The following is a 12,560-nucleotide window of genomic DNA, read 5'->3' as shown; positions in this document are numbered from 1 at the left end:
TGTGTCGTTATAAATATGAAAAAAATAGCTTGAGGAAATTTGTATAAACATAATTTTACCATCAAATAATTTCCCTCCTGCTGATCAGTACAGTATTATTTTACCTTGTATTGCTCTCAGTGTACAGTCTGACCATGAACACGGCAGAACTGACTGAATAATCTTGTCGTGTGTCAGTTGAGAATATGTGTCTGAAATATGTCTTAGATACATCTTCACACACTGTGGAATCAGGTTGAGTTTGACTCATGTTTTAATTGCTCACACTCAGGAAAACAAGCATTCCACAGACTGAAACACGCTTCATGTTACACAGAACCACACAAATGTCCACAACGAGGGACATTTAATATCCAACAGCTGTGATCTGAGAACTTTCCATGCTAATGTAAAAACTTCACAACAGCAATCCACAAAACATGCAGAGGCGTCTCTTAACGAGAGCCACAACGTGTTGAACGGCGGGTTTGTGTGACAAACAAACATCTAAGTGACGCGGTCCTGATGAGGTCCAGCTCTAGTCTTTGGTCGCTGAGTTCTTTAGATTTTTGGTTGTGTTTTTTCTCTGGAAAGGCATGAGCAGCTTGTGTGCGCGAAGTCTGAACTTCTGATCCCTCACGCTGTAAATTATGACATTCCAGCAACTGTTGGTGGCCAAAATCCAGAAGGCGAAAAAGGAAAAGTTGCACCATGTATTCCCCAAAACGTTCCCGACCACGAATACAGCGATGGGGGTGAATGATGCGGTAAACGCCACAGTCAGCGTCCCTATCGTTCTGGCTGCTTTGATGTCAGAGAACGTGGGTTTGGTGGTGCTTTGGCACTCGGCCTCGGCCAGGTGTTTCCTGCGCTTCGAATGCTGCCGGATGCTGGACAGAGAGATGACGTTGATGACCACAGTTCCACCCAGGAGAGTGAAGTCAAACGTGGGGAACAGAAGGAGGATGTTCCAGGCCTGGCTGGGAAACTCGCCGATGGTCCCCAGAGCGTAATTACACATCCGGCTGCAGGAGTTGTACTCCAGAGCGATCTCGCTGCTGAAAACCATCGGAGAGACCGCCAAGAAGAAACTTCCCACCCAGGAGAGGACGATGAGGATGGTGGTCCTTTTCCGTGTGATCACAGAGTCTTTGTGCAGTGGCCTCAGCACAGCGATGCTCCTCTCGATGGTCATCAGGAAAATGGTGGTGATGGAGACCAAAGTGCAGCCGGCAAAGATGGGGCCGATAACGTTGCACGGGTGGAAACTCACCAACTGCGAGTTGTATGAAGTCCACTCTGGTGCCGAGTCGGTCACCATGAGGTAGACCTCGGCGTAGACAGACAGCGGCACCACGAATATCCCCACGGCCAGATCTGCCACAGCGAGGGACGCCTTCAGGTAGCCCTGCGGCGTGTGGAAGTGTTTAGTCCCTAAAATCACAGCCAGAGTCACCAAGTTCCCAAACAAGATGGCGAAGATGAGCAGCACCATGAAGAGCACCATGAGGATTTTGTTGGCCAGCGTACAGCAGCACACGGTGCAGTGTGCTGGCTCAGTTCTGTGCAGCATGGTGGGAGTGCTGGTCTCAATCATTGGAACCAGAGGTGCTGCAGCATTCACTTCATGACCTAAAATCACAAAGAGAAAGAAGCCAAGAGTTACAAAAACTGCTCATGTGAAATGTGCTGCGTTTGTGTGTCTGCACACGACAACTGTGGGATCGTTAAAGTTTGGGGATGTTGGTTATATTTAAAAACAAAAACTAACATTAGTTCTGTAACGTGTCTGTAATGGGTTTGTAATCCCTGCTCTCCTGCATGAAGACTGGATCCACCTCACGCCCATCCAACGCCCCGACCTCCACACCCTGAAGAGGAACTCACACCAGTGGTTTTGTCGCGAGTTGATGCGTCAGCCCATCAGGATAAACCACTGTCCTGTTTCCTGGTATTAATCTACATCAGCGCTCACTCACTGGATCAACACATCACTGCCACTGGACCCTACAGGCGTCAGAAGATGCAACCCTGCAGCTCAGCTGATGTGTGCGCTTACATTGTGCTGCCTTCGCACATGAAGGTCCACCACCAGATCACACTGTGACTGAAGGTGGGACCTGATATAAATTACACATATGAATAAACAGCATGTGAAGCTGCGGTGGAACAATCTCTGACAAATCATTCACTGCATGTTGTGGCAAAATTCTGTGTCAAAGATTTCATTTTGTGTTAACAATGTTTCCCTTTGTTGTCCTCCCTCAACTTCCTGCACTGATGTCATGATGCAGCAACAACAGCTGATCTGATGTCAGCTGACATGTGAGGATGGACCAGACTGGGTGGATGATGGATGGATGATGGATGGAGGGATGATGGATGGTGGGTGGATGATGGATGATTGATGGATGGATGACAGAGGGATGGATGGATGATGGATAATGGATGGATGGATGATGGATGGATGGAGGGAAGGTGATGGAAGGATGAATGCATGGATGGAAGGATAATGATGGATGGATGGATGGATGGATGATGATGATGATGGATGGATGGTGGGTGGATGATGGATGGAGGGATGATGGATGGATGATGGATGATGGATGAATGTATGGATGGATGGATGATGATGATGGATGGATGGTGGGTGGATGATGGATGGAAGGATGATGGATGGATGGATGAATGCATGGATGGGTGGAGGATGGAGGATGGATGGATGGATGATAGATGGATGGATGGAGGGATGATGGATGGATGATGGATGGATGGATGGATGAATGCATGGATGGATGGATGATGATGATGGATGGATGGTGGGTGGATGATGGATGGGTGGATGATGGATGGATGAATGCATGGATGGATGGATGATGATGATGGATGGATGGTGGGTGGATGATGGATGGGTGGATGATGGAGGATGATGGATGGATGGATGGATGAATGGATGGATGGAGGGATGATGGATGGATGATGATGGACGGGTGGATGGATGGATGGACACTACTTACTCCTGCGGGGGGAGAGCTGACGTCATAATCTGGTCGGATAACAGCAGCTGTAATAGTAAACAGAACCCAGCTGGCGCTCGTGGACTCTTTAATCCGCAGAGGCACAAACGTACACGCGCTGCAGAGCGAGGCGGTTCCTGGACATCCTCCTTCAGTTACAGTGAAAAAAGGACGTCAGTCTTATTCAGTTCAGCCTAATGTACAACATGTTTAACTGTCTGTGAGGGGTTAATATACTAAAGACCATCCTGTAGTTAATTTTCTCTTAAAAATGTCCTCAAGTTATTTTGCAGAAGCGGCCAAGCTGAAACACTGAGACATCCTCAGTCACGACCAGAGCCTCCAGCTCAGAGTGTCTTAAAATGCTCCTCGGTGCTCCTTCAGTGATCATCTCCACACATTCCCGACTTAAGTAAATGTTAAATAAGACAAAAGATGCATCCAGTTTTTAGGACATCCGTGTTGCGAAATATGACAGAGACGCAGCTGCAGGCTATCCTGTCACTGCTTATTTTGCTTTTCAGTTTCAGATGTCATATCCTCAAGCTTTTTTTTCCACTGTATATCCATCTACAGCGCGCAGTCATGCGGAAACCTCCCGCACATCCGGCCAATGATCCCCGGGACGCAAAGAGAATCCATCACTTTCCAGCGCGCACTGTCCAGCAAGACTCTGCGCGTCTTACTGGACACGCGCTTTAAAGTGTTTTAAGCACAAGATTACTGCCACAGTCACTCTGTCTGACATTTTGTTTAAGGAATAATTTTGGCTGTTAGTGTGCAAAAAGACACGCGGATCTTCTGGGTTTTAGCGCACTTCCAGATTCCCTGCAGGGATTCTCTTTGAAACAGTTCCCTGATATTTTTGTGGAAGGTCAACTCATCCACTGAATCACATCTTCATTGTCAGGTCATATCAGACATTAACACGCAACTGTACTCACTTTTACCCTTAAATTCCCTTCAAGACGCAGAATCCAGCCTTCCGTGAAGCTGCATTTCCCCTCTGGACATCCACACAGCGGGCTGCCACTGCAGCTCAAACCATCCCACAGTCTTCAAGAGGAAATAAAGAGGGTAAAGAGTCCAATAGCAGAACCAGAACCAGATGCTGGTACCTGAACGGGAGGATGGATCCGCGCCACCGGGCGCTGCGTTCTGATGCTCTCCGCTCCGGAGAGACGGTTAAAGTGTCTCCTCCGCTGGTTCCTCCATTGGCTGAGGATGCTGATGACAGAGGAGTCCCCCGCCTATAACACGAAGGCTGCTGCAGTCCAGGACGTGCATGCCGGAGGATGAGGATGGTTGTATGTCCCGTCACTGTGTCCGACTGGCTCATTTATCTGACTGAATCCTTGGCAGAATCTCCTCCGGGTCCGCTCCTCCTCTGAAAGCCTTTCCATTTTTTTTTTTTTTTTTTTTTTTTTTTTTTGTTTCGCTGATTCTCAGGCTGGAGTCCATGACTGTCACAGCTGTCAGCAAGAGAAGAGGTTCCACCTGATCAACTCTGAGCTCAGACTCTGTTCTGCTAAACCACTTCATGACATGTTTTGACACTTCACCTACGAAGTGGGCCAAAGTCCCTGAAAGATCCAGATGTGATGGTGGTGATGGTGGTGCTGGTGGTGCTGGTGGTGATGGTGCTGGTGGTGCTGGTGGTGATGGTGCTGGTAGTGCTGGTGGTGATGGTGGTGGTGATGGTGGTGATGGTGGTGCTGGTGGTGATGTGCGTCACCAGGATGTGTCCATGTGTCAAACCATCATTATTTCAGTCTTGTGCTTATTTGTTACAGATTTCTAATTTAATGAGTTTTAATGGAGTCACAGCAGACCTGTAGAGGTGTGGTCTCTGCAGGGATCAGCTGATCCATCCACTCATCCTATGGATGAACAAGAAGCAGAGACAGAGACCACTGAACTCTGGTGACTCTGTAACGCTGAGGTGTTGCTCGTACAGTTGAACCCATTAACACAGCAGGCAGCTCTCTGACTGCTGAAGCATCGTGACCTGTGCAGTTCGACGCCTCCTCTCTCCTTTGACTCCTCATCATCTTCATCTTATCAGAAGCTTCACAAACCTCTGAGTCCAGCAGTCAGAGTGCAGTGCTGTCGTTTATCTGTGGGTTTGGCTCCAGTCCTGCACTGGCAGCAGTGGACACGACAAAACAAAAGCATAATCCCGTGCTTCTCTGTGTGTGGTGGGTAATCCTTAATCCAGAGGTCACAGCTCCGGTCCGATGCTTCAGATCACAGCGTGGGGCGTTTGTTTCTGGAGCTTAAATCAGTCAACACGAAACCCGTCAGCTGCTTCTTCTCATGATTCCCTCTCACATCCACCTCCTCCGTATCACAGAGATTAAAGCTATTTTAAAACTTCACATGTGTGGTTTTTGCTCGGCTGAGTGCTTGTTAAAGAGTTTCTGTGAACATCCATCCTGCTTTAAAGCACTTTGAGCCCATCTGTATGTTTTAAAGTACATGTACTCAAGTACTTCAGCAGAAATGTCAGATACTTGTACTTTAGTCGAGTGTTTCCATTTCATGCAACTTTATACTTCTACTCCACCACATCTCACACATCAAGATTGTACTTTTTACTCCACTACATTTGTCTGACAGCTTTAGTCAGATTACAGTTTTCACCCCCTTCCCCTGCAGTGAAATCCACATATCTCCAGATGTGTTGAATGTTTGTGATGAACTGAAGGATGAAGAGTTCCTTCATGTCTTCTTCAGCTCAATAAACTGTTAAAAAAGCCTCTTGGATCAGCTGAAAATGCATCGTCACCAAGCTGAAATAAAATGAATCCACAAAGAGCAGATAGAAACACTGACAGGAACACTTTACTGCAGCGTGACGGCTTTGACTTTTAACTTTAATGCTTCATCTCGTGGATCCACATCCTCAGCAGCAGATTCATTGTCTGTGGAATCATTTTATGTCTCGGTGGAATCACAGAATAAACGTACGAGCTCACTCAAACCTGCTGAACTGAAATTACATGGAGACCTGGATGGTTTTCATTCCCCTTGAAGGATGAGAGACACACGCCGTCAGGAGAGTACCCAGGTTTGTTTTCCTCTCACTGATGCAGCCTGTGATGGTTTCTTCATGGAAATGCTCTTCGAAGCCTTCTGTTGAATGCAAATGTCGCTTTCCCTCCCCTCATGAAACACAGAGCAAGAAATGCTGCTCCATCAGGTTATCACACCTTTAAATTAGACACATGGAAATAACAACAGCCTTATTTGCACGGATGTCGGGCTTAAATGTCAGTGTGAATTTCATTACTGTGACTTGCAAATGACAAGCTGATTAGGTTTTAATGGAGCGCTTCAGTGTTCCACCGCCAGCAGGCTGTTTGTCAAGGATTTTAGAAACTGTTTGGTATCAGCAGTCTCAGGTCAAATATTGACTCATGCTGAGTATCTGACGCGTTGATATTCAGAGTAAAAACTGTGTTTGGCTGTGCAAACAAACTGGACTCAGACATGTGTGTTGACTACAGATGCCTGCACCGCTGCCTGCAGTGGAACATGTCCTCAGTTTCACCGCTTCAGGTTTCTTTTGGAAATTCTCTTTGTGGAGGCGCCGTTAGCAGCGTGGCTATCGGGATGATGAGTCCACCACTGTGGTGCAGAAACATCTCAGTAACTGTTGAATGGGTTGAAACTTGGTTCATGCACGTAGATCCCCAGAGGGATCAATTTTAATAACTTCAGTGATTACTTAAAATGTGTATAATTGATGTTTTATTAGTATTTAGTAGAGAAAGAGACATATTTTAGGTGATTTTACACTGATGAAAACATTACATTTAATTTTTGTCGGAAGATGCCTGGAAATCCTGGAAATGCTGGAAACAGCAGACCTTTAAAACTGCACATTTTGTGTGTTTTTATGTGCAAAACCATTAGAAAATTACCATTGAAGCTCATTTGGTTTTTGCACATGTGATGTTTCACACACGTAACAAATTTCACACGCTGATATGCAGGTGATTAATCACATACGGTACTGTTTTGAACACATGTCATTCATCTTTCCAAATGTGAAATAAGATCTTTTGCATGTGTTCTTTTTGGTAAGGGTAAATAAGTAAATAAAACAAGGAGGGTTGCAGCCGAAGGGTAAAAAAATAATTCAAGAAAAAAAAGGTGAGTCATATAAATAAACAGCTCTGCAGTGATATCCACTCATCCTGCGAGGTCGTCTGAACGCCGTCCTCATGCTTGTTCTAAATTTGTCAACGCTGACAAATAAACAGCTGTTTCACAGGCTGAGTGCTGCTCCGTTACCAGGAAATACACACTTATGTCTCAAATTAGAGCATTCTTCTTTAATTTGGGGGAAGAAATTAAGTAATTATGTAGTAAACTGAGGAGTAGAAGTACATAATTTAGCAGTTTGAGGGAAGAAATGACTGATTTTAGGGGGGAATTCATAAAACACATTTCCTGACACCTGCTGCTGAAGCTTCTTCAACTGGTTCAGCAAAATGTACCTCAAAAGTCTCTGAAAGCCAGATTCAATCATTCCCGTCCATCCTGAGACGTTTGAAACTAGACTAGGATCTCACCAGCTGAACCGTGTCAGACTTATTCCACACGCCTGACCATGGTCACTCCCTCATTAGGATGCATATTAAAGACGGTTAGTCATGAATGTAGAATCATGGCTGAGATAAAGGATCAGTTGTCAGCTGGACGGTGTTCTGAGGAACCATCACTGCAGGGAGATCGTGGCTGGAGGAGCTGGTGTTACCATTTGTGAGGATTTCACACTCTGTTGTCGCAGATGCGATCAGTGAGAACACCAACAGTGTCGCTAACGGTGTCACAACTGTCATCAAAGTACTCGTGTAGTAATGCAGTAACACCTCTGAGTACTCACGGGTCTGAACCTCAACACGCTGATCGGCGTCACGTCTGATCCCATCGCGAGATTGTCACTACTTTTAATCATTTAATAAAGTGTTTAATCACTAAGAAGTCCACTTGAACTCCGCCGTGCATGTCATATTCTCGAGAATATAAACTCAAACCCACTTTTTCACACCTAAATTTGTGTTCACGCATCAACCCATCGCTCACAGTAATGAGGTGACAGAGGAAGTAGACTTTCAGGGCGTTGGAGTGCGGCGTTCAGCCTCAGTTTGCATGACAAAAGTGTGCACGGAAAGGATGCTGTGATGTTTTTTTAATCCGCCACAGAAACTCCAGGGGACATGCAGATGATGACTAATCTTCAAGTGTGTCTCATTACTTATTTAACAAGAAGGCCGCACAACCCCCAGCGTGGTTCAAGATGTCTGCAGGGGTTCGCCTGTTAAAGCTGATTTCAGCACCGCGTCCTGAGCGCTGTTTGAAGACTGTTTTATCTACTCTGATTCACAAAGACAGCAAAGATAAATGCAAACTATTAACATTTCCAAATAAGGAAGCAAAAACACGAGCTGAATATGCATATCTGCTCTTTAACAGAGTGTGAAGTCCCTCACAGTCACAAAAGGGAATGAAGATAAAAATCCAATCTGAGGTAGAGGAGGAGCGCCAAAATGAAAGATCTGTCATCCAACTGCTTCTTGGATAAACGACTCACAGCCAGCGGGAGACAAGAGGACGCTTTTCTGCTTTGACATGAAAACAAGCGATTACAGCCGTCAATATTTTCACATCCGACGAGCAGAAAGAAATGAAATGATGAGTGATGAACTGCTGAAGTGGTTGGTAGTTGCTGACAAATCAGCAGCTTTCACCAGCGAGTTACGGCTGACAGGAGGGCAGGAGGACACCGGGCTGATGGACCAAAGATAGACGTCTTATATAAAGCTTATCTAACCAGGCTGGATGACGAAGACCACTCTTTATTTACAGTCACACCCAGAAGGAGCCGAGTTACTCCAGCATCTGCACACACTCATCACCTGGGTGAGGCTCAGCATGTCGTCCTCGAACAGAAGGAAAACTCGACTCTCATCGTTCGAACGCGCTGAGCTCCAGCTGTGAAGCGAGGGGGCACAATAATTACACTGCGGCTCTGCAGAAAGGCCAATAATTCATAGAAAGCCTCTTTTCATTTCTTGTGCGTCTGCTTTCGACTGTAAAGAAGGAGCAGACTTCAGGATATGAAGGAGTTCAATGAGCTCAAGCTGAAACATCTACAGCAGTAAAATGAATGAACACATGAATGCAGCAGGAACATGAATGAACACATGAATGCAGCAGGAACATGAATGAACACATGAATGCAGCAGGATTATGAATCCACAGAGCAGAGAGAAACACACTGACAGGAACACTTTACTCACACACCACAAGTTTTATGCTTCAAGTGTGACGGCTGAAAAAGAAAATGGCACTAAATGTATGTTTTGGATTTTAAGGGCAGACCACTTCCTGTTCCTGGTCTCGTCGTGTCTTCTCGTCTTTAAAGATGTGGGACTCGTTGTGTGACGTCTCATAAGTCAGAGCTGCTTTCCGGCTGGTTCGGTTCCTGTTCTGAGACACAGGTCAGGTGTAGTAACATGCTAAAGGAGCGCTCGCTCACTTCTTAGAGCTCAAACTGTGAAGCGGGGACGTAGAAGACGTGGGGATTATCAGGGTTCTTTCACTGTGGTTGAAATGAAGCCGTCCCGTTGTGGACTGCAGAAATCAATAGAAAATCAACAGAAAAAAAACATGTTTTTAATGTTGTGTTGCTGTTTTGTGCTGGCAGCGAACACATGTCCCCTCCCAGTCTGTGTCCACCGTCCATCCACGTTTCGAGGCCATGGTGCATTCATGTTCCCCTCAGGATAAACTGGAATAATAAGTGATGCTATGACTTTTTCTCCAGTTCCACCATTTCAATTTGTCCAAATTGTGTTTTTCAGCCTCAGCTGTACTTTGTGTTTAACCATAACTAGCAAATGTTAGCATGCTAACATGACAAAATAAGATGGTCAACATTGTACAACCTTCTAAACATCAGCATGCTAGGACTGCACTGTGTGCATCTTAGCATGCTAATGTTAGCATTTAGCTCAAAACACTGCTATGCCCAAGTACAGCCTCACTTTGCTCTACATTTGGATGGAAACACAGACATAAACACACCTGTACACAATCACCTGCAGCAGACAACAATGTCACATGGTTTTACATGTTACATATATGTGACGTGTCCAGCCTGCTTTGAGGAGCAGGTCAGTTATATCTGCTCTGTGCATCTTACAGTAAAACTGTAACTCCCAGGAGCTCATCTCCTGTGGAATTACTGTCTGGTAAATAAAGACATTTTTGCTGCCTTTAATTGACATTTAGGGCTGTTTATGAATTATTTATACCTGTATGCTAATAATAAATTAGGCAAACTGAGCCTCTCAAGGCCAAACACACCACGGGTGATACTGACGCTGTAATGCTCTCACTTAAAGGACCATTAAGCCGGATTTGTGCCCCTTCGTCAGGTGTGATGAGGGTCTTGTCGGAGATTCCTCTGGTGTAGGATTTAATTGTCCGGTGTGGGATTTCAGTGCCACTGCGACACCAGATGGATGTGTCACACACCACCAGTCCATACGGTGCGTTTGTTCATGATGTAATCCGAAGTCCTGCCATCGTCGCGCCTGCAGAGAAACTGACGGTTCAAGCTTGATGTTCTGAGTAGTTCAGCAGATAAAACGTGATTCTGCGTGTTTACATCTACTTTATAGAAATATGTTTCAGAGGCGGCAGATGGGTCTGCTCTGATGCAGCTTCACCTAAAGTCTGCATCCTTTCTACACATTAGCGACATTCGGTTCAGGCTGCGAACTGTTAGGACAGCAGTGGTTCAGCCCAGAAGGCTTAATGGGAATTAAATCCCTTTAACCTAAAAACAAATCATTGTACCCGAGCTGCTTCTGCCACAACAACTGCTTCTTCTCAGTTTTGATATTCCCACTTTTTCACTTCAGCTGAAGGTATAAATGAGTTTCTCACTTTTTGGTGAAATACATAAAAATATGGAGACTGGAAGTTGGGGCAATGGCCTCTCTTCAACTTGTTGTCGTTAATCTTTGCCAGCATCAGAAACATGGAGGAAGAAACAGCAGCAGCCTAAAGGTGTGGACTCACATTAAGGCTGCTGCGCTGATCCTGAACCTGATCTGGCCCTGACGACTGATGGGACCGAGCTGGACCAGGTTTGTTCAGGTCTGGGTTGGCTGGTGTTGACGGTCCGCAGTCTAACCCTAATCCTAACAGTCGTGTGTGGTTTGTCCTGTCTTTGTAGGTTTCAGCTCATCCTCAGGTTTGTCCCTGGCTCGCTTCCTGTGGTCTCACACTGTATATCTGGAATGTAATGAGCTCCCACAACTTCAGCAAGCACGAACATCATGAAGGACGACTTTGAAAAAGCTCAGAGGACGTTGAGTGACAATGTTTTGCCTGTTAACTGCCGTCCAGTGTCATTTAATTTAGGGAAATATTGTGGTTATGTGGAAAACACCAATGTTAGTTGTCCATCAGCCCACTTACACTCACTTTCACCATGTTCGTAAGCTTTTTATCCAAATTGTGAAGCGGCTGCGAGCAGAACCAATCCGTTCCAAAGAGGCGTGAGGTCGATGGTCTGCAGACTCATGAGCTGCGTCGCTCTGTGTCACCAAACGCCTTCAAATCACTGCACTGACAAAGCAGACAAACAGAGCAGCAGAGCAACACAGGCCAGAGGGGAAATATACATGTTACAGCGAGAGATGGAGCTCGTTTCCGTGGAGAGGGGGGAGGGGAGGCGGGGAAGAGGGTGACACAGCAGCTCGCCAAGCAAGCGAGGACGACGGCCGGCACGCCACCACCGAGCGTGGGATTAATTCACTCTGACCGTGATGTGCTCGTTCATCTGAGGGGAAAGACGAGCAGTGTTGCCCGCTCCTCCTCCTCCACGGTACACCCTGACTCCCCCTCCTCATCACTTCCTCCCACCTCCCCATTACTCCTCACCCCTGCTGGGTGAGCCTCTGGAGGGCTGATGGAGCTCGGCCGGGGACCGTGGATTTCAGGCGACAGATGGGAGAGCGTGCAGGCAGCTGAGCTTCACGGTCCGCCGGCTCGGCCGGCCGCTCTGAGTCACGTTTGGGAGAGTGGTGATGTCATCTTTGTTTGGACTTGCGTGTCGGAGCGAGCGGCGGGGGGGAGGTGGGGGGCGGTTTGTGGGAGAGGTCGCCTCAGCTGCTGCTATAAGATCATTACAAGAGACACAACCGGCCTCAACAGCTGTCTGCACGCTGCGCTCCGAATTTATGTAACAGAGTTTTATCAGGAAGTCCAGGTTTTATTGGCCGGACGTGATGATAGTGAGCTAAAGTCAATGATGAAATACACAACGTGGCCAAAAGTATGTGGACACATTAACATTACATCATAGTTAAGCATGTGCATGGACATTAACGTGCAGCCCAGAGTGAAAGGAGGTGAATAATCAGTTAGACAAACCAAAAAATAACTAATTTTGATGATCAATGAGCGGTCACATTAGTTTAATCATCAAAAATAACAAATAAATTGTGATTTAGCTTCTCAAATATGAACATTTACTGC

The 12,560-nt window shown here is 46.2% G+C and overlaps 1 protein-coding gene across 2 annotated transcripts; it reads right to left on the bottom strand.

Moving 5' to 3' along the window:
- Positions 1 to 236: 236 nt before the first annotated feature.
- LOC143324801 (5-hydroxytryptamine receptor 1B) lies at positions 237 to 4,188 on the bottom strand. 2 transcript variants are annotated; one of them, XM_076737543.1, is made up of 3 exons: positions 3,941 to 4,156; positions 2,997 to 3,145; positions 238 to 1,611 (listed from the first exon to the last, which is right to left on the bottom strand). In XM_076737543.1, exon 3 carries the CDS (start codon positions 1,574 to 1,576, stop codon positions 518 to 520), a length of 1,059 nt encoding a protein of 352 aa, XP_076593658.1. In that variant the 5' UTR covers positions 1,577 to 1,611; positions 2,997 to 3,145; positions 3,941 to 4,156; the 3' UTR covers positions 238 to 517. The 2 variants fall into 2 exon arrangements, with proteins under 2 accessions (XP_076593659.1, XP_076593658.1); XM_076737544.1 differs by lacking the exon at positions 2,997 to 3,145 and having other exon boundaries at positions 237 to 1,611; positions 3,941 to 4,188.
- Positions 4,189 to 12,560: the final 8,372 nt, after the last annotated feature.

The sequence above is a fragment of the Chaetodon auriga genome, chromosome 8, assembly GCF_051107435.1.
Source record: "Chaetodon auriga isolate fChaAug3 chromosome 8, fChaAug3.hap1, whole genome shotgun sequence".
In the NCBI taxonomy this organism is placed as follows: Eukaryota; Metazoa; Chordata; class Actinopteri; order Chaetodontiformes; family Chaetodontidae; genus Chaetodon; species Chaetodon auriga.
The sequence above is the reverse complement of the archived record's forward strand: the minus strand, read 5'-3'. Positions and strand labels throughout refer to the sequence as shown.